The sequence below is a fragment of the Moschus berezovskii genome, chromosome 8 (assembly GCF_049115385.1).
Source record: "Moschus berezovskii isolate FMDL1 chromosome 8, NW_MosBer_1.0, whole genome shotgun sequence".
NCBI lineage: Eukaryota > Metazoa > Chordata > Mammalia > Artiodactyla > Moschidae > Moschus > Moschus berezovskii.
The window spans coordinates 107,127,450-107,152,561 of record NC_142467.1 but is presented as its reverse complement, the minus strand read 5'-3'; the positions used below and the strand labels follow the sequence as shown (position 1 = coordinate 107,152,561).

The 25,112-nt window shown below is 55.7% G+C and overlaps 2 protein-coding genes and 1 long non-coding RNA gene across 4 annotated transcripts; 2 read left to right on the top strand and 1 right to left on the bottom strand.

The window, feature by feature from the left end:
• Positions 1–932: 932 nt before the first annotated feature.
• Positions 933–13,651, top strand: IQCN (IQ motif containing N). Its single transcript, XM_055430667.2, has 2 exons — positions 933–1,717; positions 2,809–13,651. Exon 2 carries the CDS (start codon positions 2,839–2,841, stop codon positions 13,564–13,566), a length of 10,728 nt encoding a protein of 3,575 aa, XP_055286642.2. The 5' UTR covers positions 933–1,717; positions 2,809–2,838; the 3' UTR covers positions 13,567–13,651.
• Positions 13,652–14,612: 961 nt separating this feature from the next.
• On the top strand, positions 14,613–21,086 carry CIST1 (colon, intestine and stomach enriched 1). 2 transcript variants are annotated; one of them, XM_055430696.2, is made up of 4 exons: positions 14,613–14,798; positions 17,344–17,760; positions 19,105–19,256; positions 19,374–20,505. In XM_055430696.2, the coding sequence occupies exons 1-4, from the start codon at positions 14,690–14,692 to the stop codon at positions 19,419–19,421; spliced, it is 726 nt and encodes a 241-aa protein (XP_055286671.2). In that variant the 5' UTR covers positions 14,613–14,689; the 3' UTR covers positions 19,422–20,505. The 2 variants fall into 2 exon arrangements, with proteins under 2 accessions (XP_055286671.2, XP_055286672.2); XM_055430697.2 differs by having other exon boundaries at positions 14,673–14,808; positions 19,374–21,086.
• LOC129559170 (uncharacterized) lies at positions 16,000–24,820 on the bottom strand. The gene is made up of 3 exons (XR_008686473.2): positions 24,726–24,820; positions 23,090–23,291; positions 16,000–16,163 (listed from the first exon to the last, which is right to left on the bottom strand). It is a non-coding gene; the product is annotated as an uncharacterized LOC129559170 (long non-coding RNA).
• Between the last annotated feature and the right edge of the window lie 292 nt (positions 24,821–25,112).

Genomic DNA, 25,112 nt, shown 5'->3' with positions numbered 1-25,112 from the left:
TTTGTTGTTTTTTATGTTCAGTTTCTTTCACTCAAAACAATGTATGTGAGATTCCTCTATACTGTTGACCGTTTTCTCACTGACATGTCAAATAGGATCCATTGATTTATAAACAGGTCAATATTTTTAATTCTATTCATTCTTTTATATTACTATATTGATGGATATACAATTGATTTATTATTCTGTTGATGGACATTTGGATGGTTTCTGGTTTGGATGAGTATAAACACTTGAACCTCCTGAGTTATATTCATCTGAGTGGAATTGATGAGTTGTCTTCAAGATATGGATCCAAGTGGTTGTAACTTGTTTACCTTTTAAATTTTACCTCTTCTTGTGGATCTGGACACCATTTCTTTTTTTAAACCCTTTCTTTACTTTTTAAAAAATATTATTTGGCTGTGCCATATTTTAGTTGCAGAATGCAGGATCTTCGGTCTTCACTGAGCCATGAGAGATTTTAGTTGTGGCTTGTGGGATCTAGTTCCCTGACCAGGGATTGAACCTGGGCCTCCTGCAATTAAGCCACCTCCCTGCTGGTAAGCATTGTTTTTTTCAGTTTTGACTCTCATAAACAATACAGTGATGAACATCCTTGAGTACCCTTCTTTATGCACTTGTTAACTGACCCCCTAGCAATCACCTTTTTGGTTATTTCCAGGTTATTTTTTTTTCTATGTACAAAATAACACTGGATACATATCAAATCTATAACCAAACAGACCTACAAGATAACACAGGGAAATATGCTCAATATCTTGTAATAACCTATAATGAAAGAGAATGTAAAAAAGGAATATATAAGGAATATATATGTGCCTTCCCTCATGGTCCAGTGGCCAAGACTCCAAGCTCGCAGTGCAGGGGATCTGGGTTCAGTCCCTAGTCAGGGAACTAGATCCCATGTGCCACAGCTAAAGTTCCCACATGCCGCAAACAAGACCTGGTGCAGCTAAATAAAATAGCACAAATAAATATTTTAAAAAGGAATATAGATATGTATATATAACTGAATCACTTTGCTATATACCTGAAACTATATTTCAACATTGTAAATCAACTATATTTCAATACAATTTTTTTTTTAAAAAGGAATAAACTTCCTTGCACATTCATTTTCTGGACTTAAAATTCTTTGTTTTTGGTGTTTCATTGTTAACCCAAAGACATGAACATGGAGAATATTCACTGACAGTTATAGCCAAAAAGCCAATTCTTTACAAAAAGATTTATTTATTTATCTGGATGCACCAAGACTTCATTGCGGCATATGGGATCTAGTCCCCTGGCCAGGGATTGAACCCAGGTCCCCTCCACTGGACATGAGAATTAGCCGCTACATTAGCTACTAAACCACCAGGGAAGTCACCCAAATGCCAGTTTTCCCCCACGCCTCCCAGGTTCTGAAATACCAATTTTTGACAGTGGCTGTACCCTACTCTTTGACCTGACTGTCATTTCTCTAGTTTTACCTCTGAATAAGTGAACTTTGCAATAAAAAAAAGGTTTGGTTTTGTGTTTTAAATAGAATTTAGTTTTTTTGTTTGTTTGTTTTAACATCTCTTCGCTTTGGTCTTGGGGACAGAGTCAGCCCAGGGCAGTGTTGCTGCACATTTCGTGGGATGAAGGACTGAAGGCTGCTGCTTCTTGCAAGCTGGCTTCTGAGATTGCACCTTCTTCTCCTGCTCCTCCTCCAACTGTATGATCTTCCAAGGTATGAAGTCTGTGGTCCCAACCAGAAGGGGGGACTGCTGTAAAGTAAGTGTCTTATGCTCCAGGGCTGCCTGAGTGTCTGAATGCTCTGCACAGGGGCACTTCTGCAGTCTGGTCACCTCTTCATTTTTCCTGTCCCCGTCCTTCCATCTGTCATTGATCTCCCCATCATCTGTGTCATCCCCCATCTGCTCACTGATCCAGCCAGTCGTTCGTCAGTCCACCTCCTTTTCACTGATCCCTTTACCAATTCCGTTGCCTTTCTTCATTCACTCACTCGTTTATCTCCTCATGGTTCATCTCTCCACTCACCCACTCATCTATCCTCCCTCCCTCCATCTGTCCAATTATCCTGCTACCCCCACATCCGTCCATGTATCTGTTTACCCTCCCATCCGTCCATCCGTCCATCCGCCCATGTGTCCCTTTCCTTATTTACTGATCCGCTCGCCAGTTCATTCATCAACTTCATTTACCCACCCATTTTCAACCCAAACTCTTTTTATCTGTTCCTCCAACCCATCCAGTATTCATTCGTCCGCTAATTCAGGTTCTAGTTATCCATCTATCCATCCAGCCTTCAATCTGCCCCCCTACTCACTTATAGCCAAGCTAGCCACTCAGAACATCTACCTTTTCACAACTGGGAGCCCAGGCCCTGTGACTGAGATGGGGCCACAGAAATGAGTCAGACTCGGTTCCTATTGTCTAAGAATTCAGAATACCATCAGTCAGTGGGAGAAAGCAAATAACACCATGTACACAGACACAGGATATATCCAAAACAGTATGAGCAGTGCTGTCCTTACAGTGTGTTCCAGATACAGAGGAAAGTTGAAGAGCAGGTAGGTGGTCAGGCATTCAGGTGAGAATGTGCCCTGTGTGCTGATGTCGAAGTATGATGATGTGGCCTGGGTATGAAAGGCCACCGGGCGTGTGACTGGGAAGGAGTACTTACCGAGGAGAGGAGGAAGACTGCAAGATGCCAGGAACAAGAGCGTGCAGGTTCTGGGGGTGAGTACCCGCCCCAGCCAGGAGGCCTCGTGTCTGCATGACGCTGCTCCCTGACCACCTCCCTACTGCCCCCCACAGGCAGAGTTGACCCGCCTAGGAACCAAGACAATGCAGCAAGCAACACAGCTACAGGTGTCACCCAGTGGGCAGAGCTCCTATCAGTCCATCCCCAATTTCCAAGATAGAATGGGGACACTGTGTTCACAGCTACAGGTGTCACCCAGTGGGCAGAGCTCCTATCAGCCCGATCCCAATCTTCAAGACAAACCGGGAGCACTGCATCCACAGCCCCAGCGTGAACCACCTGCCTCCAAGGAGACCCTTCTGGAACAGCCTGACAAGGACAAGATGGTGGCTCGTCGTATCCCTCGCCTCCGGGCTGTGGTGGAGAGCCAGGCCTTCAGGAATGTCCTGGTGGATGAAATGGACATGATGCTGTCCCGCGCAGCCACCCTCATTCAAGCCAATTGGAGGGGGTACCGCCTCCGGCAGAAGCTCATCTCCCAAATGATGGCGGCCAAGGCCATCCAGGAGGCATGGCGACGCTTCAGTACCAGGCGCCTCCTCCGGTCTGGCAAGACGATGGAGAAAAAAGCGCAGGTGGAGGAGAGGGACATCCCTTACCACCCGCCCCAGCAGGTGCGGTTCCAGCATCCGGAAGAGGGCAAGTCCCTTCTGGCCCAGCCCACCATGGTGAGCAAGGAGACCCAGTTCCCTTCCTCCGACAGCCTGGCCACTTATGCCCACCAGCTGGCTCTGCTGCAGTCCCAGGGCTTGTCACCACCTGGGACGTGCTCTGTTGGAGGCCCCAGCGTCACCTTTCTGCCACACCAGACAGTTGCCATCAAATTTCCATGTCCCGTGAGTCTCGATGCGAAGTGCCGCCCATGCCTGATGACAAGAACTGTCAGAAGTACCTGCCTTGTCCAAGTAGAAGGCGATGCAATGAAGAGCAAGCAAACAGCTGCCAGAGCCAACAAGGCAGGGGCCCTGGGGCCACCACCATCTGGAAGGTGCACCCAGACAGCTCAAGGACAACTGAAGACCCAAACCCAGGCCCACGTGGAAGCAGAGGGCCTCAGAATGCTGCCTGAGACAGGCCCGGCGCCTGTGATGACCAAGCCCCTCTCCCAGTCAGGGCCCACTATGACCGTGACCAAGACTCCCTTCCAGACGTGCCCCGCAGCCACGATAACCAAGGCCTCACCCCAGCCTTGCCCCGTGCCCATGGTAACAATAGCCAAGACCCCACCCCAGATGTACCTGGCAGCTGCAGTGACCAAGATTCCACCGCAGACGTACCCAGCAGCCCCCACGGCCAGGACTGCTGCCCAGACATGCCCAGCGGCCACCATGGTCAAGACTCCACTTCAGTCATGCTTGGCAGCTGTGATGAACAAGACCCTACCCCAGCCATGCCCAATGCCAACTGTCACAATAACCAAGGCCCCACCCCAGGTGTACCCCCCAGCCCCAGTGGCCAAGACCCCACCTCAGACGTGCCCACCAGCCACAGCGACCAAGACCCCATTCCAGTCATGCCTGGCGGCCATGATAAGTAAGATCCAACCCCAGCCCTGCTCAGTGCCCATGGTGACCATCACCAAAACCCCACCCCAGCCCTGCCCGGTGACCCAAGGGGCCAAGACCCCAGCCCCCATGCGACCAACAGCCTCCATGACCAACACTACACCCCAGACACGACCGGCAGCCACGATGACGAAGGTCCCACCCCAGTTATGCCTGCTGGCCTCGATGATCAAGTCTCCAACTCAGACACGGCCTGCGCCCACAGCGGCCAAAGTCCCACCCCAGGCGTGTGCAGTGCCCTTGCTGACCAAGATACCACCCCAGATGCACCCAGCACCCACGGGGACCAAGACCCCACTGCAGACGTGTCAGATGGCCACAGTGACCAAGACCCCATCTCATCAGATGCTTCAAGGAGCCTCGGTGGCGAAAACTGCTCCTCCCCAGACACGCCTGGCGGCCATGATCACCAAGACTCCAGCTCAGTTACGCTCCGTGGCCACCATCCTCAGAACCCTGTGCCTGCCCCCTGCAGCAGCTGGAAACCTCAAGCCTCCGTTTTCAGCAGTGGCGACAGCTCGAATTTCCGACACCTCATCCCACACGTGTCTAAGTGGACCAAAGGCCAGGGCCACGGTGAACGCGAGACAGGCAACAGGGGTTGTCAAGGTGTCGTCCCGCTCATACTTGACAGAGGGAAAAGTGAAATGCTTTCCCCCATCGCACCTGGGGGCTGGGGCTCCCAAACCTCCAGCCAGGCCTCCTTTGGAAAATGAGAAAATCAAGGTCTTCTCCCAGAAACAAATGAAAACAGAAACCATGTCTGACACCAGTATGGCCGTGGAAATGCCTGGGGATCTGACCTGGGCAAAAGTGGCCAACGACAGGAACAAGAGGGCACATCTGAGGACGGATGTCTTGAAGGTTCAATCCCAGCTGTATGGGCCTGCTAGAACAGCTGGGGCGCCTCTGAGCACATATCTGCCTCAAGCGCAACTGACCTCTTGTTCAACCACAGGCTTGCCCCAAGCCCATCTGCTGGCCGAGCTGACTAAGGCCCTGCCCCAGGAGCATGTGTCTGCCAAGTTGACCAAGGCCCAGGGCCAAGGACACCCACCGGCCCAACCCCCCGCAGCCGTGGCCCAACCACACCTGAGTGTGTGTCAGTCTAAGATGCCGTCCCAGGCACACCTGCCTGCCAGGCTGATGAAGGTGCAGTCCCAGGCACAGCTGACCACAGCAGTGATCAAGGTACAGTCCCAAGGACATCTGCCCACCGGACTGACAAAGGCGCAGTCCCAGGCCCAGCTGGTTACAGACACAGCCAAGAGCCTCTATGCGGCCCACCAGGCTGCTGAACTCAGCAACAAGACGCAGTCTCAGCCACTCCTGGTGGACTTCAAGGCTTCCACCAAGCCCTGCCAGCACGTCGGCGCTCTGCCCCGAGCCAAGCCAGAAGACAGACTGACCCAGCCCCCATCCCACAGCTACGTGCAGGGCAAGGCCACCCTGGGCCTGCGCCAGGGGGCCTCTGAGACCCAGAACATGCTGGTGCCTCTGCTGGCCTCTGCTGGCCACACCACATGCAATGCTGAATCCTGGGGGGACAGTGGGGCTGCTCGGGCCCAGCCATCAACCACCGGCACACCCCCGCCCAGCCAGGAGGAGCTAGTGGCTTCCCAACTCGCCTCCCTGTGTGCTGAGCTGGCCACCGTGCTGGGCTCCCAGGAGGACCTCTGCGCCCTGCTGGCCAAAGCCCTCTCCCAGGGGGAAGTGAGGGCGGCCCTGAACCAGGCCCTGTCCAAAGAAGTCTTGGGAGCCACGATGGCCAAGGCTTTGCCCCAGGGCATCCTGGGCACGGTGCTGGTGAAGGCGCTCTCCTGGGGTGAGCTGGGCACCAGCCTGTCCCGTGCACTGTCCCGGGGCGAGCTCACTAAGGCCATTCAGAGCAGACTGGCAGACGTGCTTAGCAAGGCCCTGACGGAGGAGGAGCGCGCCATCTTGAGCCAGGCCCTGTGTCAGGGTGAACTGGGTGCAGTCCTCAGCCAATCTCTCTCTCAGGCGGCCCTGAGGTCTGGAGTCGGCCTCCCCAAGACTGCCTCAAAAATGGTGGGAAGCGGGATGACTGTGATGCCGGCCCCCGTGGAGGTGGACTGCAGGGGGAGCCTGTCGGCCGCGTGGGGGCCCACCCTGGGCCGCATGAGACTACAGCCTAGCAAGGTTAGGGTTCCTTGGGGTGGGGTCTGGGAGGGTTTTGGCATAGGCTGGCCCTCTGGGCTCTTGGAAGAGAGGGGGGATGGGGCCATGATCGGGGGGTCACCCTGCTCTTCGGTGGTCTCTGTAGGTGCCTCCTTGATTGCTGAGGTGATCACCATTCACCAGTATACCCCTATTTCTGCCCCGGGTCCCACTCTGTCATGGGAGACGGGACCCAGCAGAAGCCCCTTAAATCTGTACCTGACCCCCAAGATCTGTGAGGAAAGAGTGTGCCTGCACCCCAGGGCGAGTGAATTGGCATCAGCTCTCGGCCCCATGGTGAGTGACGTGGACCCCAACTTGCCCAGCACGCCCCACCAGCAGCCGTCCTCCAGTCTGTGGCAGCCACTTCTTGCCAATGGCTTGGGCCCGAGCACCAGCCGGCCATCACTGGCCACTGGCAGCTCAACCACAAGCACCCACAGTCCACATGAGGTCAGCAGGGTGGCCCCACACTCAAGGGCATCCCCAGGGGAGTGCAGGTTAGCATCGGGCAAGCTTCCCAGCACCACGGGTCGTGGGAGGGGCACCCACTCCCACTGCTGTGCCACCAACTATGGGGGCTCTGTTTGCTGGTGTCAGCCCTCGGGTATCAGCAGGGTACCCCCCGGTGTGGGCCAACCCCAAGGGGCCAAAGTTCCGCAACAGCTACCTGTGGTCCCTGAGGAGACCATGCAAAGAACTCGGTCCCCGAATCATAAACGAGCCTTCAAGGGCCCTAGGCAGATGACCAAAGAGGCAACCCCAATTCCACCACAGGCCGCCACAGTGAGCAAAGCACAACCGCATGCCCTCAAGGCCTGCGTCATAACCCCAGGTCCCTGGCCTGGCTCCGTGGCTCCTGGTCGTTGCTGGGCACCCAAGCGACGGGATCAGGTGGATGCTGGTCTGTTCCAAGCCTCCCCAGGCAATAAGCTGACACCCACCCTTTCTCGAACAGCCATCCCTGGGAAGAAGAAGAGTCAAACACGGGGTAGCCTTTCCAGGGCACATGGCCCACAGGAGCGGATAACTGGCAATATACTTAGTGAACTGGTAGCCAATATGCCACAAGGTCCAGACAATGACCTTTCCAGAAGCTTCTCCCAGGGCTCCACAGACTATGGCCTAAATATGAGCAATTCCCAGAGCTCACTGTGCAGCTGCAGCTCACTCAGCCTCTCCACCATGTCTATGGCCAGCATGACTGCTGTGGACGTGGTGGAGGAGGAGCCCTGGGAAGCCAGCTTGGACAGGGACTTTCATCTAGATGCTCACCTCTCCGCAGAGGCCATGGAGAAGTCCCAGGGACCCAGGAATGTGGAAGAGACTGAGGGAGCAGGTCCCAGGCACCTGGCCCCAAGCCTTTATGACCAGTATTCTGCAGACTCAGAACTGATCCCCATTCTACGTAGCTCACTGGCCAGTCGCATGACACTGAGTGTCCACTGGGACTCAGAGGATGAGGAAGACATGTCCTCAGATCAGAGTTCCATGAATCTGAAGGAGAGTGTGTCCCAGGCACCCTGTGGGACTGTGTTGACCAGAAGTTTGTCATTGAGTAATGTGGTCCCTGCTGTCTATCAGCAGCCGTCTGTGGCTGGTAGGTTGACCTCATGCCTGTCTCAGCCCATAGTAGCCAGTAAGGTGGCCTCAAATCCAGGCCAGCTCTCTACGGCCAGTAGAGTGACCAGCAGCCTATCTGAGCCATCGGTGGTCAATAAGCTGAGTCCCAGCTTAGGCCAGATGTCCAGGACCAAGAGGGTGGCCCTCAGCCTAGGCCAGCCATTCATGGCTGGGGGGGTGGTTCCTAGGTTTTCACAGCCACTGATGGCCTGCAGACTGGCCCTGAGCCTAGGCCAGCCATCTATGACCAGTGGGGTGGCCTCCAGCCTCACCCAGCCACCTGTGACTAGTGGGGTGACCCCCATACTTGTCCAGCCACCTGTGACCAGTGGGGTGGCCTCCAGCCTTGCCCAGCCACCTGTGACCCCTGGGGTGACCCCCAGCCTTGCCCAGCCAACTGGGACTACTAGGGTGGCCCCTAGCCTAGCCCAGCCACGTGTGACCAGTGGTGTGGCCCCCAGCTTAACCCAGACATCTATGACTGGTGGGGTTGTCCCCAGCCTAGGCCAGGCATCTAAGGTTTCTGGGGTAGAGCCCAGTCTAGCCCAGTCACCTATGACCTCTGGGGTGGCTCCTAGCCTAAGCCAGCCATCTTTGACCTTTGGAGTATCCCCCTGGCAAACCGAGCCACCTTTTACCAGTGGGATGGCTGCTAGCTTAGGCCAGCCTTCTGTGACTTGTGTGGTGGCCCCCCGCCTAGCCCAGCCATCTGTGGCCACTAGGGGGACTCCCAGCCTGGCCCAGCTACCTGTGATCAGTGGTGCTGGCTGTGCTATGAATCAGCCAAGTTGGGCCCCTAGGGTGAGTCCGAATTTACTGTCATCGAGGGTGAATGCAGTGGCTCCCAGTGAGCATCATTCATCATTTGCCATTGAAGTCACCTCGTGCGCGCCATATTCATCAGTGGCTAAAAGCATGGGCCAGGGTCTGAGCCAGCCAGCCGTGTCTGCTAGGGTGGGCCCATGTCAAGATCCTCCGATGGTTAGAGGGGTGGCCCCGCATCCCCAGGCCCCTGAGTTCAGCGAAGTGGCCCTGGGCTTTCATCAGCTGCCTGGTATTGGTGGGAGGCACCCAAGAGTAGATGAACAACCTGCTGTCATCGTTTCAGCTCCAAACCTCTACCAGGCACCTGTGGCCAGTGGGGAGGACTCTTGCCTAGGCCAGGAAGCCAGTGTGTCTCTGTTCAGGGGCATGTCTATGAGCAGATCCCAGGGTGCCATAGCCTCCGACAAACTCCCTGATGTGTCTCAGGGGACTCTGGCTACTGGCATGTTCCTGAGTATGTCTCAGGTACCCGTGTCCCCTGGCAGATCAGGGAGTGTGGGCCGGAGGAGTGTGGCTACCACTGTGGGCCCAAGCCTGTCTCAGATGAGCAGGGGCATGGCTCCCATGACATCCCATGCCTCTGTGGCTGCCGCCCCTTTGACTCGTGAATTGGCCTCAAGGGTGGCTCCTGGCTTCTCTCAGGCTTCAGCGTCCGGTAGACTGGGTGTGAGTTCGTCTAAGTTTTCCATGACCAGTGTGGGCCCCAGCATATCTCAAGTCAGCGTGGATCTTCCAGTTTCTCTGGACCACCGGTGTCCTTCTGTGTCCACAATCTCTAACAGTTACCAACAAGCTGATGTTATCAGCCAGGAGCCTGCAATGGGCATGCCCAGTGCTGTGGTGCCCGGTTCTATAGCAGGTAGGATGACCACAACTGTGGCCCCAGGTTCTGTAGCCGGTGGCATGGCCTCTAGTCTTCCCCCAGGGTCTGTGATCAGAGGCGTGGGCCAGAGCCTTCCTCCAGGGCCCATATTGAGTTGTGTGGCCCCCAGCCTTCCACCAGGTTATGTGGTCAATGGTGTAGTCCATACTCTTCCCCCAGGGTCCATGATCAGTGGCGTGGGCCTGAGCCTTCCCCCAGGGTCTGTGATCAGTGGTTTGGGCCTGGGCCTCCCCCCAGGGTCTGTTATTGGTGGCATGGGCTTGGGCCTTCCCCCAGGGTCTGTTATCGGTGGTGTGGGTCTGGGCCTTCCCCCGGGGTCTGTTATCGGTGGTGTGGGCCTGGGCCTTCCCCCAGGGTCTGTGATTGGTGGAGTCGGCCAGGGCCTTCCTCCAGGGCCTGTGATTGGAGGTGTGGGCCAGGGTCTTCCCCCAGGGTCTGTGATTGGTGGCATGGGCCAGGGCCTTGCTCTAGATCCCATGACCAGCACTGTAGCCCAGGGCCTTCCTCCAGGGTCTGGGCCAACTGGCATGGCCAGAACTGTGCCTATGAGTTCTGTCGCAACTTCAGTGTCCCCCAGTTTGATTGCAGCATCTGGCACTGATGGGAAGAAGCAAGGTCTCTCGGTGGAACCATCAGCTAGTCTAATTGCTCCGGACCTGCTCTCAGATTCAGTGGCAGGTGCAGTGGACTTCAGAATCCCTCCCGGTCCTGTGAACTCTAGTGTGGACACAGCATCTATGCCTGGGGGACTGAGTCAGAACCTAGTTCTGGAGTCTATGGCTAGTACAGCCAGTCCGCCCTCCACAGTCGGAGGCATGGCCCCGAGCCTTCCCCAGGGGTCCCTGCTGATTGGGATCTCTCCTCGTCCATACCATGGGGGCCTGGCAGGGGAAGGGTCCACAACCACCTTACAGGCATCTCATCCCCCTGGCCTGGCTCAAGCTCCCCTCCAGGAAGCTCCTGGCAGGGCCGGTGGAGTACAACAAGTGCCTTCGGTTCTGCAAAGAGCCTCACAGTTGAACCAGGCTCTTGGGGTGATGACAGCATTTGAGACCATAGATCCCAAGACTGTGATGAGGCCAGAGGACCCGGACTGGACTCCTCCCCAGGGGTCCATATCCAGGCAGGTGTCCGAAGTCCTTGAGGCAACCCCATGGATATACCATAGTCCCCTGGCAATAGAAATTAATGACAGCCAAGAATTCCCTGTAGGGAATGAGGCTCTTCCCAAAGACCAGAGGCCGCTATTGGAGGGGGCAGCTCCTGACCAAGCTAAGTCAACGGCCAGCGGTGTGGCCTCTGCCCTTCCCCAGTCTCCGAGTCTGGTCAAGCCCTCCACAGTCAGTAGTGGTGCCCCAACCCTGCAGCAGAGGTCAGTGACCAATCTAGTGGCCCCTGGTTCCCACATTGTGGCTGCTAGCCCCAGTGTGCAGACGGTGCCCATCAAGGGCACTGGGGCCCCACTTTCTCACCGGCAGACGCCAGGCTCTCACACTGCACTCCGGAGCCCCTCGGCTTATCAAAAGGCTTTGGTGGCTCATATAATGCCCCAGAGCCCCTCAATGACTCACGAGTCCAATGGGATCATGGCTTCTACTGGAGTCTCAGGGTCACCCAAGCCGACCCATGACAATACTGCGGCCACTGGTTTGCACCCAAGATCTGTGGCTCAGACGGGGACCCCAAGAACTTTCCAGAGGTCACAGCCACGTGTTTCACCTCATCCATCCCTGATTAAAAAGATGACGTACAGTTGTTCCCAAAAGGAAGCCATTCCCAGTGCACTCCAGAAGACAGCGGCTGGCAGTCTAATTCAGAATGGCCATGGGCCCCTTCGCCCTAGAATATCCTTCAGGTCCGTGCATGCTATTTCTGTACCAGAAAAGCCAGACAGTTCTGCAACTGGGACTGTGCCCTCTGGTCAGGAGCAGCAGGATGACCCCAAGTCCTCACAGAAATTTCCTAAACATTCCCTGGGTACACCGCCAGCCTTAACGCCAATAATCCACACTAATGAGCTGGCACATGGCACGGCCAACTCTAAGCTGAACCCGGGAATTCGGAGGGTGTCTCTGGGTTATGAGTCTTCACCGAGGGGCTCTCGGCGGCCCCTTTTTAGGCAGGAGTTGCCGCAGGTGCCTCCAATTTCCCTTAGCTTCATGGCTCCTGCAGAGAGTCTCAGGGCATCCGCGACTCCTGCTGACATTCTTGGAACTTCTGTGACTCCTGCTGAGAGTCTCGGGGCACCCCTGACTCCAGCTGACCATCTCGGGGCATCCCTGACTCCAGCTGACAGTCTCGGGGCATCCCTGACTCCAGCTGACAGTCTCGGGGCATCCCTGACTCCAGCTGACAGTCTTGGGGCATCCCTGACTCCAGCTGAGAGTCTCAGGGCATCCCTGACTCCAGCAGACAGTCTCGGGGCATCCCTGACTCCGGCTGACAGTCTCGGGGCGTCCCTGACTCCAACTGACCATATTGGGGCGTCCCTGACTCTGGCTGACCATCTTGGGGCATCCCTGACTCCGGCTGACAGTCTAGGGGCATCCCTGACTCCAGCTGACCATCTCGGGGCGTCCCTGACTCCAGCTGACAGTCTCGGGGAGTCCCTGACTCCAGTTGACAGTCTCGGGACGTCCCTGACTTCAGCTGACGGTCTCGGGGCATCCCTGACTCCAGCTGACGGTCTCGGGGCATCCCTGACTCCAGCTGACAGTCTCGGGGCATCCCTGACTCCAGCTGACCATCTTGGGGCGTCCCTGACTCCAGCTGACCATCTCGGGGCATCCCTGACTCCCGCTGTACTCCAGGGCCCGGAGAACACTGCCATGTCTGGTGGCCAAGCGTGGAATTCTACCATCCCCAGTGTAGCAGTTGGGCCCAGGGGCAGCACCGTGGCCCCTGGCGGCGCTTGGGAGCCAGCCGGGGGCACTGTGCCATGGGATGTCGTGGGCAGCAAGGAAGCGGTGGATCCCAGACAGCCGAGGGAGCTGGTGGCCTCGGTGCAGGCTGTAGAGAAGATAATCATCCATGCGGCGGTCATTATCCAGGCGTGTGCACGTGGCTTCCTGGTGCGCCGAACCATCAAGGTGTGGCACCAGTGGGCGGTCATCATCCAGGCCGCCTGGCGTGGCTACCGTGTGCGGCGGGACCTGGCTCGCCTCTGCCGAGCTGCCACCACAATCCAGGCTGCGTGGAGAGGCTTCATCATTCGCCAGAGCCGCACCCAGCAAATGCTGCTCCAGAATGTGTGGGCTAAGACCGACAGTGGGGCTAGGACGACGTCTGACCACCGCTGCTTCCAGTCCTGCCAGCCACATGTCTGTGCTCTCTGCCAGTCACTGACCTCCGGACTAGGAAGCCCACCCAGCGTGGTGATGCTCGTGGGTTCCAGCCCCCGCACATGCCACACGTGCGGCCACACCCTGCCCACCCGGGTGGTGCATGGCACGGGCCGGGGTGCTGCCAGCCAGGCCGGCGTGCCACGGGGCTGCCTGACCCAGTCAACCGCCCGGAGCCTTCGGCAACCCCATCATCAGACCAAGGCGGCCACGGTCATCCAGTCTGCCTGGAGGGGCTTCTTCGTGCGTCGTCAGCTGAAGCAGCAACAGGAAGCAGCCAAGATGCTTCAAGCTACCTGGCGCGGCCACAGCACCCGGGCCTCCCTCACCACGGACTCTCTCTTGGGGCCAGCGGTGTGGGACAACTCGCGGCACACGCAGTGGCCAGGTGTCTAGGACCTTGGCTTACTGGTGAGGGGACACCAGGGGAGGGGTCACATGGCTCTCTGGGTTTCATGAATAAAGCCCTCCACAGCCTGGGTCTTGGCCTCCTGTGTGTGCGGGTGTCTTGGACATGGTGTGGGGTGGAAATTTGGGGGACCTAGAACATCCTAGACTGGAGGGGTCCAAAACTCTCAACCATGCCGTCAGCACCTGGGGTCTGTGCCTGGAATCGGGACCCTAAGCCTTCCACGGAGGTCAGAGCGGCCAGCCTGGACTCACATGTGCCATCATATTCACCCAGGGCAAGCAGGGCAGCATCCAGTCAGCTGTGGATGGAAGCACTCCAGAAGCCATTGTCTGGGGGGCCTGACTTGGAATGGCCACCATGAGGCCCTTGTTCCTAGAAAATCCTAGAGGCTTCCAGCCACATCCTGACTTGGGGGAATGCTGGGCCACCCTCAAGGGGCTGGATGCAGGTGGGATCAGGGACAAGGCAGAGGGCGGGGCCTGGGGGCACCCAGAGCGGGCAGCCTGACCAAGCAGAGGGGCATGGGGGTGACAGCATGGGCTTGGGAAAGGCACAGAGGGCAACAGAGTGGTGGGGGCTTCAGTGGAAGCTAGAAGGGGCAAGGGTGGCCTGGAGAGACGTGTGTGCGTGCTGAGTCACTTGAGCCGTGTCTGACACTGACCCCACGGACCACCAGGCTCCTCCGTCCACGGGATTCTCCAGGCAAGAATACTGGAGTGGGTTGCCATGCCCTCCTCCAGTGGATCTTCCCGACCCAGGCATCAAACCTGCAGTCTCTTGCGTCTCCTGCATTGGCAGGCTGATTCTTTACCGCTGGCGCCACTTGGGAAGTCCCCTGAGGGGACAGGCAGAGTGTAACGCTTTCGGGTCATGAACCAAGAGGGTGTGTTAGGAGAGGTGGAGGGGTCCAGGTGGACAGGGAGGAGTCAGGAATATCACCCCTGGTAAACAGTGGCGCCCTCAGATGCCCTGCGTCCGGAGGCCCCGCCTCCTCCTCGGCCCTGGACAGTGCCGCGCGCCGACAGCAGGGAGCGCGCAGGGGTAAAGAGCGGGCGCCTGGCCACACACCTGTGCGGAGCCCGTCTTTCCCGCTCTGCTCACGCAAGAATGCCGAGCTCCCAGCCGCCGCCGCCGCCGCTTCTATTGCTGGCTCTGCTGCTGCTGCTGCTAAAAGCTTTTGATAGGAATTCCTTTGTTCTCGCGAGCACCTCTACAGGTAAGAACAGGTAAGATCCGGCTTCCAGGAAGCTGGAGGGGGAAATGGCCTAGTCGCACACCTGGTGTCTGGACACCTCCCTCAGGCCACGCTAGTCTGCCACCGCACGCCCCTCCCCCGGGCTGTTGCGCCTCCTAGAAGCAAGAACAGCGGGAGCACCAGGCCCTCCACCCCCCACCCCTCACCCCAGTCCTGAGGGTGCCAGGGCTGCCACCCCAGCATTACATGAACCAGCGACAGGCTGGTGAATGCCTCCTACCCAATTTGAGGTTCCATTCCCAATCTCAGTTTCTCTTAGCCAGCCCCCAAAGGGAGAAGGGTGAGAACCCAGGGACCATGGGGATGTGGGCAGGAGAAGGGCTTACTTCCTGGTCACTGAACATCTATGACTCCCAGGGGGAGGTTCTTGGCTCCTGACTTAATTTCTTTCTGTTTCCCTGTAAGACAACTCCTGGGGTGGAGAAGAGTTGAATTTCTCGCATCCGTGGCCCTTTCCATCCCATCAAGTCTCTGACCAGTGTCCCAGCCCCAAACCTGGAATATCAGAGTGGAGGCCCCACAAATGAGACTCTCGTAGCAGACAAAAGCTTTACGCAGAAGGACCACATAGCTCAGGAAACTGAGGCTCAGACAAGCCAAATTTCCCAACCTGTGCCAGACCCAGATTAAACCAACTGACTTGAGTCATGCAAGCCTCCTGGTCTAGGAGTCTCTGGGCAAAGCAAAGTCCTGGCACGGTGCACAGACTCAGCCCCATTTTACCTTTTGGTCGGCTGTCCAGCAGCTCATGAGTGCCCTCTCTGTGCCAGGCACCCAGTAGAGCTTATGTCCTCCACAACCTCCTCTTTCCAGTTTTCCTTAGCTTGCTTTAGAAGCACAACTCCTCAGAGGTCTCGCTTGGCTTGGGGTCGACTGTGGCCCCTGAGTCATCTTCATTTCAGCTGAAACCTCTGTCATCTGGATTCCTTTTCAAAGAATGGTAGGAGACAGTTTGAGGAGGCTGGACTCTTAGTCCTTGACCCCCTGGAGGTTTTGTTTTTTAATTTATTTTTAATTGAAAGATAATTGCTTCACAATATTGGTTTCATTTCTGCCTTACATCAACAGGAATCAGCCAAAGGTGAACATATGTCCCCTCCCTCTTGAACCTTCCTCCTGCCTCCCACCCTTTCCCACCCATCTAGGTTCTTAGAGCCCCAGTCTGAGTTCCCTGAGTCATACAGCAAATTTCCACGGGCTGTCTATTTTACATGTGGTGGCATATATGCTTTCATGGTACTCTCCCCTGGAGACCGTTGAAGAGCCTTCTTACTTCCCAGTCACTGTGGGCCAGACACTCTACCATTGTGAGCCTTGGTTCCCCACCTATAAAATGAGGATAAAGTCAGGCCAGTATATCATGTCTCCTAACTCATCTGTCATCCCCTCAGGAACTGGGAAACTGGGTGGAGCAATGGGGTCTGCATGTGGACCTGGGCAGGGCCAGATGTTATTTCCTCATTTGTGCTGCTTAGGGTGAGGCAAGCACAAAGATCCGCCCAGGGCAGAGTGGATTGGGTGCGGCAAGATATGGTTGATGAATGAACTTGCAATCAGTTAAGTTTACCAGCAGCCTGGAACTGGGAAGGAAGTAATTGTGGGAGGTGGCCCATGAAATCTTTACCCACCCTCAGCCTGGCCCCTGGGCTTGAAGCTAAGGAGTAGCTAGAACAAGGTAGCAGAGGTTCCAGAGTCTTGTTGCTCAGTCGTGTCCGACTCTTTGTGACCCCACGAACGGCAGCACACCAGGCTTTCCCATCCTTCGCTTTCTCCCGGAGTTTGCTCAAACACATGTCCATTAAGTTGGTGATGCCATCCAACCAACCATCTCATCTTCTGTCGTCCCCTTCTCCTCCCGCCTTCAGTCTTTCCCAAAATCAGGGTCTTTTCCAATGATCAGCTCTTGGCATCAGGTGGCCAAAGTATTGGAGCTTCAGCTACAGCATCAATCCTTCCAATGAATATCTGCTGACTGTTCTTAGAGCTCAGGCCTCAGTGCCCCCATTAAAACCTTGAGTTTAGCCATGGGGACCTTCCAGGTACCTGGGAAAGGAGATTAGGGTCAACACTCTCTGGGAGCTCAGAGATGGATCTCTGCTGTCAAGCATCACTGAGTATCAGACCTGCGTGAGCTCTCAGAGACTCTGACTTTCTGTGATGTCCATTTTACAGATAAGAAAACTGAGTCCCAGAAGGGTTGAAAGAGTTGCCCAGCATGCCGCCTGGGTTGGCAGCCATTCCCTCTATCCAGAAGACTTCCAGAGTCCTGAAGCAAGAGTAGGGGGCAGGGAGGGTCCACCCCAGACTGAAATGCTGGCTGTGGGAACTCAGATGAGGAACTTCAGCCACCAACACCTCAGTTTCCACTAAGCACTCCCACTGTACACTAATCCCTCCAAGTCTCCCTAAGTGGTGGGTGCTGTCTGCTGGCATCCGGCGGGTCGGGGGCATCGGGGCCAGGGTTGCATATCCTTGTTTCTAATCATCTCCTTCCTACACCCCAAAGGTGTTTTCTTTTCAGATGTTACAACCTCAGAGATGGAGAACTTGACTTCCAAACCTCTGACTCTTCCCTTCAGCTCCAGCTCCCCTACTGTCGGGGGAAACCACACCAGCCAAGAGAACCCAGAGACAGGCTCCACATACCATCCCAACAGCCCTAGTTCAGAGTCCACGACCTCCCACAGCCCCTCAAATTCAGGATCAATCTCCACCACCCAGCCCACCTTCTCACAACCAGAGCCAGACACGCATCCCAGCTCTGGTTCCCCCAGTTCAGAGCACACTGTCACCTCCCCCTCCAGCCCCCTGAGTTCTATCTCCTTGGCCACCCTGTCTTGGAGTCCCACTCACCCCAACCCCAGCACAGTGCCTTCCTCTGAGTCCTTGGCCACTGACCAGACATTCGAGACCTCTGGTTATGGTGAGTATTGGGACAGTTGGGCCTGTAGGGGGATGGAAGGATTGAAGGCAGGAGGAGAAGGGGATGACAGAGGACGAGATGGTTGGGTGGCATCACTGCTCCAATGGACATGAGTTTGAGCAAGCACTGGGAGATGGTGAGGGACAGGGAAGCCTGGAGTGCTGCAGTCCATAGGGTCGCAAAGAGTGGGACAAGGCTGAGCGACTCAACAGCAAGGGGGGATGGTTGGGGGTACCAAGGTGCAGTTCTGGGATTGGCCACTAGGGGGAAACACAGTCCTAAGAATGTGCTGGGACGGGCCTCTTCCCCACCCCACCCCCCCGCAACCTCCCATCACCTAAGCCTCTTCAGACCTTCATCCCAAGTACATTTTACTAAGCACCTATTGTGGGTCAAGTCCTGTGGGAAACGGTTATGTTGGAAGATAGATTATAAGTAAATTTGTTTATAAAAGAACAAAGTAGAGCAAGATAAAGGGTCGAAATGTGAGTGCAAAGGATTTGAAATTTTAAGACTACTCGATAGAGGTCTTAGTTTGAAGGAGGTGAAGGAGGGAACCATGTTGGTACCTAGAGGGAAACAGGACAGGCAATGAACAGGGCAAGTGCAAAGGCCCTGAGGTAGGACTGTCCCTGGTGCATCTGAGGTGCGACCGAGGAGAAGTGAGTTGGCTGAAATGGGGTGGTGAGGCTGGGGAATTTGCAGAGTGTGGTTATACAGGGTCCCTGGGGTCCAACAGAGCCCAGGCATTTTTCAGAAGGTCTAGAAAAATCTATCATTCAAAATAATATGTTGTCTCCAAAACATGCAAAGAATGCAAACATGGAGTATAATAACATTTTGCTATAATAAAAACATTTTGCTTAAAGTCACAGGATATAAAACCATCTTTACAAAGTGTAAAATTTTGCACATATCCTCAGAAAGTCACTGCATTTGGGAACTGAGTTTTAGGTTGATTTTTTTTTTTTTTTCACTTTGCAAGAACTCCCAGAAGTGGCCAACAGTGGAGTGGGAACAAAGCAAACAAAACGAATGCCTTGTAGACAAATACATTCAAAAGAAAAGAAAGAGAAAAACAAAAGTAAAAATAAAAGGGTAAAAACTTGTTCTTGAAAAGATAGTTGCAGCAGCCACTAGAGAGGGAAGTAAGCATCGCGTCCTGAGAAGGGACTTAAAGGCTCTGGACTCTATACTTCCACTGCAGGAGATGTGGGTTCGATTCCGGGAACTAAGATCCCACATGCCTCGTGGCACAGTGAAACAAAAAGGCCCTGGGGCCCTGGTGTGTCTCAGTCTTAGAGGAGTTCGGTGCCATGGCTGACTCAGGGCTCCTCCCTTCAGCTCCAGGTGACTCTGGGGCCCCCAAGTTGCACAGGAACCCTGGTGTGGTGGTGGCCGTGTGTCTGCTAGTGTCTGTTTTGCTCATCGGAGGTGTGATCATGGCAGTGAGGCGCTGTCACAACGGGGTGTCTGAGTTCCAGAAGCTGGATGAGGTATCCATGGTGCGGGGGAAGGATGGACTGGGGTGGGGGTGCCCTCTCAAGCAGGGCAGGCCCCTGCTGCAGGACTGCTGGTGCCTGAACACCCCCTTGCATGTGCTCCTCCTTCAGGGGCTTGTGAGCCGAAGGTCGTCTTCTGCCCATCACACACTGCCGTGATCTTCGCTCTTTGAAGCTGAGGGGGAGGGACTTGGATGAGGCTGGGGCATCTGGTGAGGGGCAAAGCTTGTGGGAATAAAGGCCCTATCATTCCTCTGAGGCATCTTGAGTCATGGATTCATTTGACAAACATTTTAGAGTGTCTACTCTGTGCTGGGGTCACAGTGGGTACCATTTCTCCACCCTTATGGAGCCCACAGTGTCAAGAGGGAAGGCTGACAGCAGCCAGGTAGTCAAGTGATGTAATTTCAGATGGCTGAGGGCCACACAGTGGGGTTGAAGCTGGATCCCAGGGTCCTGTGTGCCCAGGTTTGCTGAGAGGGCAGGGAGGTCTCTCTGGAAGGTGATACTGTGTTCCCTGGCCATACCGTACAGCTTGTGGGATCTTAGTTCCCCAACCAGGGATTGAACCCAGGCCCTCAGTAGTGAGAACATGGAGTTTCTAACCATTGGACCATCAGGAAATTCCCTGGAAGATGATATTTGTGCTGAGACCTGAAAGAGATAAAGGGGCCGCTGTGGGGAACGCCAGGGAAGGCGTGCCTGGGAGCAGGTACAGCAAGTGCAAAGGCCTTGTGGTAGGTAGGAAAAACTTGGGGTGCTTGGGAAACAAGGAGATGAGTAAGGTCAGAGCTGGGTGAGGGAGGGATATGTGGTGCGCCAGGTGGTTTATGTGAAAGAGCGTGAGTTTTAGCCAGAACACCGTGGGGGCATTTTCAGGCAGCAAGTGCCAAAATCCAACTTCAGGTCTTTAGGAGGGCAGATCAGCATGGGGAGAGGCTCTGCAGGAGGCAGGAGCAGCCTGTGCAAAGGCTTCGAGACTGGACAGGGCCAGAAGCAGGCAGAGAACAGGGAGTCAAAACAATCCCCACCACCCCCTGCCCCAGACTTGTGGTCCAGTGGTTAAGAAACTGCCTCCCAATACAGGGGATGTGGGTTCGATTCCTGGTTGGGGAACTAAGATGCCACATTCCAGGGGGCAGCTAAGCCCTCATGTGGCAACTACTGAGCCTGCACACCACAACTAAGACCTGACCCAGCAAATATAAATAAACAGTTCAGAAAACAGCCACCACCACCCTCAACCCCTCCATTATCTCAATCCCCTTTCCCAAGGTCCGAGCCAGGCATCCATTCTCTTCCCTCTCATTTTACAGGAGGGAAAACTGAGTTCAGGGCGGGGCAGGCCTGGGGCTCGGGTCCCAGGTGGTTATGGGCTTTCCCTTCTAAGGGGACCTTCCAGGATTCTCTAGCAGCTTGGGACATGGAGGCTTCAGGCTGGGTCCTGGCCATGTCCCTTGGCCACGATTCAGGTCTGGAGCTGCCCACTCAGGGCTGGGTTCACCGTGCAGTGAAAATGGGTGGCCAGAGAGGTCATCAGTCTGCCTGGGGCGGCAGAGCATGACAAGTAACTTTCCCAGAGCCTCCAGGGACCCCCTGAAGGCCATCCTTCTGTTACTGAAGCCATTCCTCATGGACTCTGCTGTGAAGCCTGTGTCCCAGACCCCAGGGACTGGGATAAGTAAAATCCTCCCATCCTTTTTTTTTTTGGAGAGCAGTTGCTTTACAATGTTGTATTAGTTTCTGCTGTACAATGAAGTGAATCAGTTTTATGTGTACAGATATCCACTTAGAGCTTCTCTGGTGGCTCAGATGGTAAAGAGTCTGCCTGCGGTGCGGGAGACCTGGGTTCAATCCCTGGGTCGGGAAGATCCCCTGAAGAAGGAAATGGTATCTGCTTAAGAGGGTGGCAAAGCATGAATCTGTTGGATAACATCACTGACTCTGTGGACATGAATTTGAGCAGATTCCAGGAGATGGTGAAGGACAGGGAAGCGTGGCATGCTGCAGTCATTGGGCTCACAAAGAGTCAGACACGACTTAGTGACTGAACAACAAATACATATATCCCCTCCCTCCTGGACCTCTCCCCGACTCTGCCATGCCACCCCTCACAGAGCACCAAGTTGAGCTCCCTGTGCTATACAGCATCTTCTCAGTGATTATCTGTTTAACACTGGTACTCTTGCCTGGAGGATCCCATGGATGGAGGAGCCTGGAAGGCTGCAGTCCATGGGGTCGCTAGGAGTCGAACACGACTAAGCGACTTCACTTTCACTTTCCACTTTCATGCGTTGGAGAAGGAAATGGCAACCCACTCCAGGGTTCTTGCCTGGAGAATCCCAGGGACAGGGGAGCCTGGTGGGCTGCTGTCTATGGGACACAACGTGACTTAGCAGCGGCAGCAGTGTATATATGTCAACCCTAAACTCCTAAACCGTCCCACCTTCCCCCAATCCTCCCATTCTGACCTCAAAACAGCGCTTCCCTCTGCCTCTCTGTCTCCCTTCTGTTTCTCTGCCTCCATCTTTCTCTTTCCGACTCTCTCTGGGTCTGTCCTCTTCCCTCTCTCGTAAGCAAACACAGGAACAGTTAAGCTTAAGGCCTGCCCACTCCAGGCTCGCCCCACCCCTCTCTATCCCCCCACAAACACAGATGGCCACCACTCCTGCCCACCCTGCCTCACACCAGCGGGTGACACTTTCTCACCTTCCCAGTCTCTCTGCCCGCCACTTCCGGCTGGGTCCTGAGGGTAGCACATGGCTGTGGGTGTGTCCTGCTCAGGGCTGGCGCTCAGACAGTTAAGGGGCTCCCCCCGGGCAGGGCCAGGGCTGCCTCATGGGCAGGCTTAGCCCTTCCTGCCCCCACTTCCTGCGGGGTCACAGGACTCAGTGGTGGCAGTGAGCTCAGACCTACCCAGGCCTCTCAGAACTTGTGTGAGTTTGAGGGGTTCCCAAGTGGTGGGGTGGGGTCCCTGAACTGTCCAGAGCTGGGTTGGGAGCTACATGGACAGTCCATGGGGCCAGGGAACTTCTTCCTGAGGGTCCTGATGCTCCGAGGCTGCTGACTCCGGGAGGGAGTTGGGAGGGGCTTGGGGAGTACGTGTGGGTGCCAGACCCACTGCCCCTGGACAGAGGCCCCTGAGGAAGGCTGGACGGTTGTCCTACACTGGTGCCAGTGGCCTGGCCCAGGCTACCATGATTGAGTGTCTTCCAGGAGAGGTTGCAGGGTGTGGGAGTGGGCTCCCTGTCTAGGGGAGTCTCCAGGGGAATAGCTGGGCTCCCGGAGCCCAGAGATCTCATGTTCATCTCCCCAGACTCAAAGACACCTCAGGCTTCCATGAGGCATAACGGAATGGTGCTCTCCTCACTAAGCAAGATGGGCACTAGGGGTGGGCTGTGGCTGAAGTGGGGAGGTCTTGTTTGTGCCGTGGGGGCAGGAGCCCCAGAACTTAGGGACACCCAGAGCAGCCTGAAGACCCTCTTGCAGGTGAGGAGGCTGAAACCCTGAGAGGCCACGAGGAGGCTGCTTGCTCCAGGGACCCAGCCCCTGGCTGCAGTCGTTGCTTTAGGGGCAGGGGACCAGTGGAGCGGGTGGAGGGGAGGGAAGACAGTAGGGTCCTCTTGGGTCTGGATGCAAGGTTTTGCCCAAGGAAAGGTGGTCTGGGTGTCCTGAGTCCAGGGTGAGGAGAGTGTGAAGCCTCTCACACTTCTTTTCTTTACAGGGCAGGGAAACCGGGGCAGGAGCAAAGGACAGTAGTGAGCGGGTAGCTGGGAAGGGGCTGGATTTGAACCCCAGGTTATTGCCTGAGCGGCTGGGACACTCACCCTCTGTGAGCTTCTGTGCTAAATCTCTTCCATCGTGTCCAACTCTGTGTGACCCCATGGACAGTAGCTCGCCAGGCTCCTCAGTCCCTGGGATTCTCCAGGCCAGAGTCCTGGAGTGGGTTGCCATGCCCTCCTCCAGGAGGTCTTCACATTCCAGGGGACTCTTCCTGACCCAGGAATCGAACCTGTGTCTTTATATCTCCTGCAATGGCAGATGGGTTCTTTACCACCACCTGGGAAGCCCCCGGGACTCTATATATGCTTGTGTTTAAAAAAAAAAAAAAGCTAAAATTGTGTGTCTGGAGAGAAGTCAGTATGAGGTGGTCCCAGCAGCAGGCAAGGTCCCACGCACCTTACCTTACTTAGCCATGCCCCAGCTGCTAGCAGGTGGAGGAGGAAGATAAAGGTGACTCCAGTTTACAGACGAGAAAACTGAGGCACAGAGAGGCTCTCTCTCCCTTAAGCTGAGTGGCTGAGTGACTTTGAACCTGAGTCTTTGGGATCCTTTTCTGTGCTCTGAACCCCTGTCAACTGAGCTGAATCCCCAACTGCTCCAGTGGCCCAGGACACTCCCTGGCTGCCCTCTTTACCGTGGCGTGTGATCAGGCAGCCCTGGTGAACCCCAGCAGCTGGCTCCCTCTCCAAATTGCACCTTCCTTCTCTTTAAAGTGGGAATCTTTGACATTCCCTGAAACACTCTTTTACAGCATCAGGCATTCCACTTGCAAGTGGAGTGTCTCCTGCCCTGGGCCTGGGGATGTAGAGACTCACAGGCTGGGCAGACAGACCTTAAACCAAGAAAAAGGATAACCTCTGAAGGTGGCTGAATGTGAGTGAGGCTTTCCAGATTGGGGAGGGAGGGCTTCTCTGAGGAGGTGACATTTGAGTTGAAGGATGGATGTAAAGAAGGAGCCAGCCACAGGGAGAGCTGGGGGCAGGGCACCTCCTACAGAGGGCACAGCCTGTGCAAAGGTCCTGAGGCAGGTTTAAGGGAGCAGCTATGACAAGGCTGATGGTGCTGGGGCAGGTAGAGTGAGGGGAGATGGAGGAAGGTGAGAGGCAGGGGTGGGCAGGGCACGTGGGGCCTCTGGGGCCATGGTGCAGGGTGTGGGTTGTGATCTAGGGGTGCTGGGAGCCACAGGTGGGTCAGGAGTAGGCAAGGAACAGATTGGAGGCTCGTCTTAGAGGCATGACTAGCAGCCAGAGCTAGCCGTATCAGGATTTCAGAGACAAGAGAGATGCACCGATCAAGCCAGCTTCCCAGCCTCTCTGCCATCCCTTCCCCACCCGCCCCACCCCTTCCCTCTGCCAGGCCTTCTGTCCCCACTCCAGCCTCTCAGTGAGGAAAGCAATTAGTCTGGAGTGGCCGGCTGATTAATCTGCAGCTGAGAGGCCCAGAGGACCCTCCCCTCCCCCACCCGCAGCTCTGAGAGTTCCACCCTCCCGCCGCGCTTACCCTACCCTCACTCTGGATGAGGCAGAAGCAGTAGGGCTGGATCCTGGGAGTTTGGAGCTTGCTGAAGAACCACCTGCCCCAACCCACTGCAGGGCTATCGACTGCTTCCTACAGGGCCTGGCTTGTCTATTTCACCCCAAAACCAGCCATCTCCCCACCCCAAAGAGCCCAGATCCAAACCTCAAGCTGCCGCCTCCGGTTTCCACTGGGAGTCATGTGATGCTCAAATGGAGCCTGAATTCGCCAGCTCTTTGGTGCTTCCTCCCAGATCTCCACCACCTATGTCATGGTTGCCCCACCCACCCAGAGAACCCTGTGACTAGTTACCCATTGAATCATGAGTTTCCTGTGACTCCCCTTGAACATCCTATAGCTATGGCCTGTCTCTCAACCACCAAAACATGTCCCCAGTCCACTCATGGGCCCCAGGCTGGCCCATGTCCCCCCCCCAGATGCTACCGCAGCCTCTATTCTCCCCCAATGGTCCCTGCTCCCTGGCAGGCACAGGAGGCTCCTTAAAATCATAAAGGGAAGAACTTCCCTGGTAGTTCAGTGGATAAGACTCTG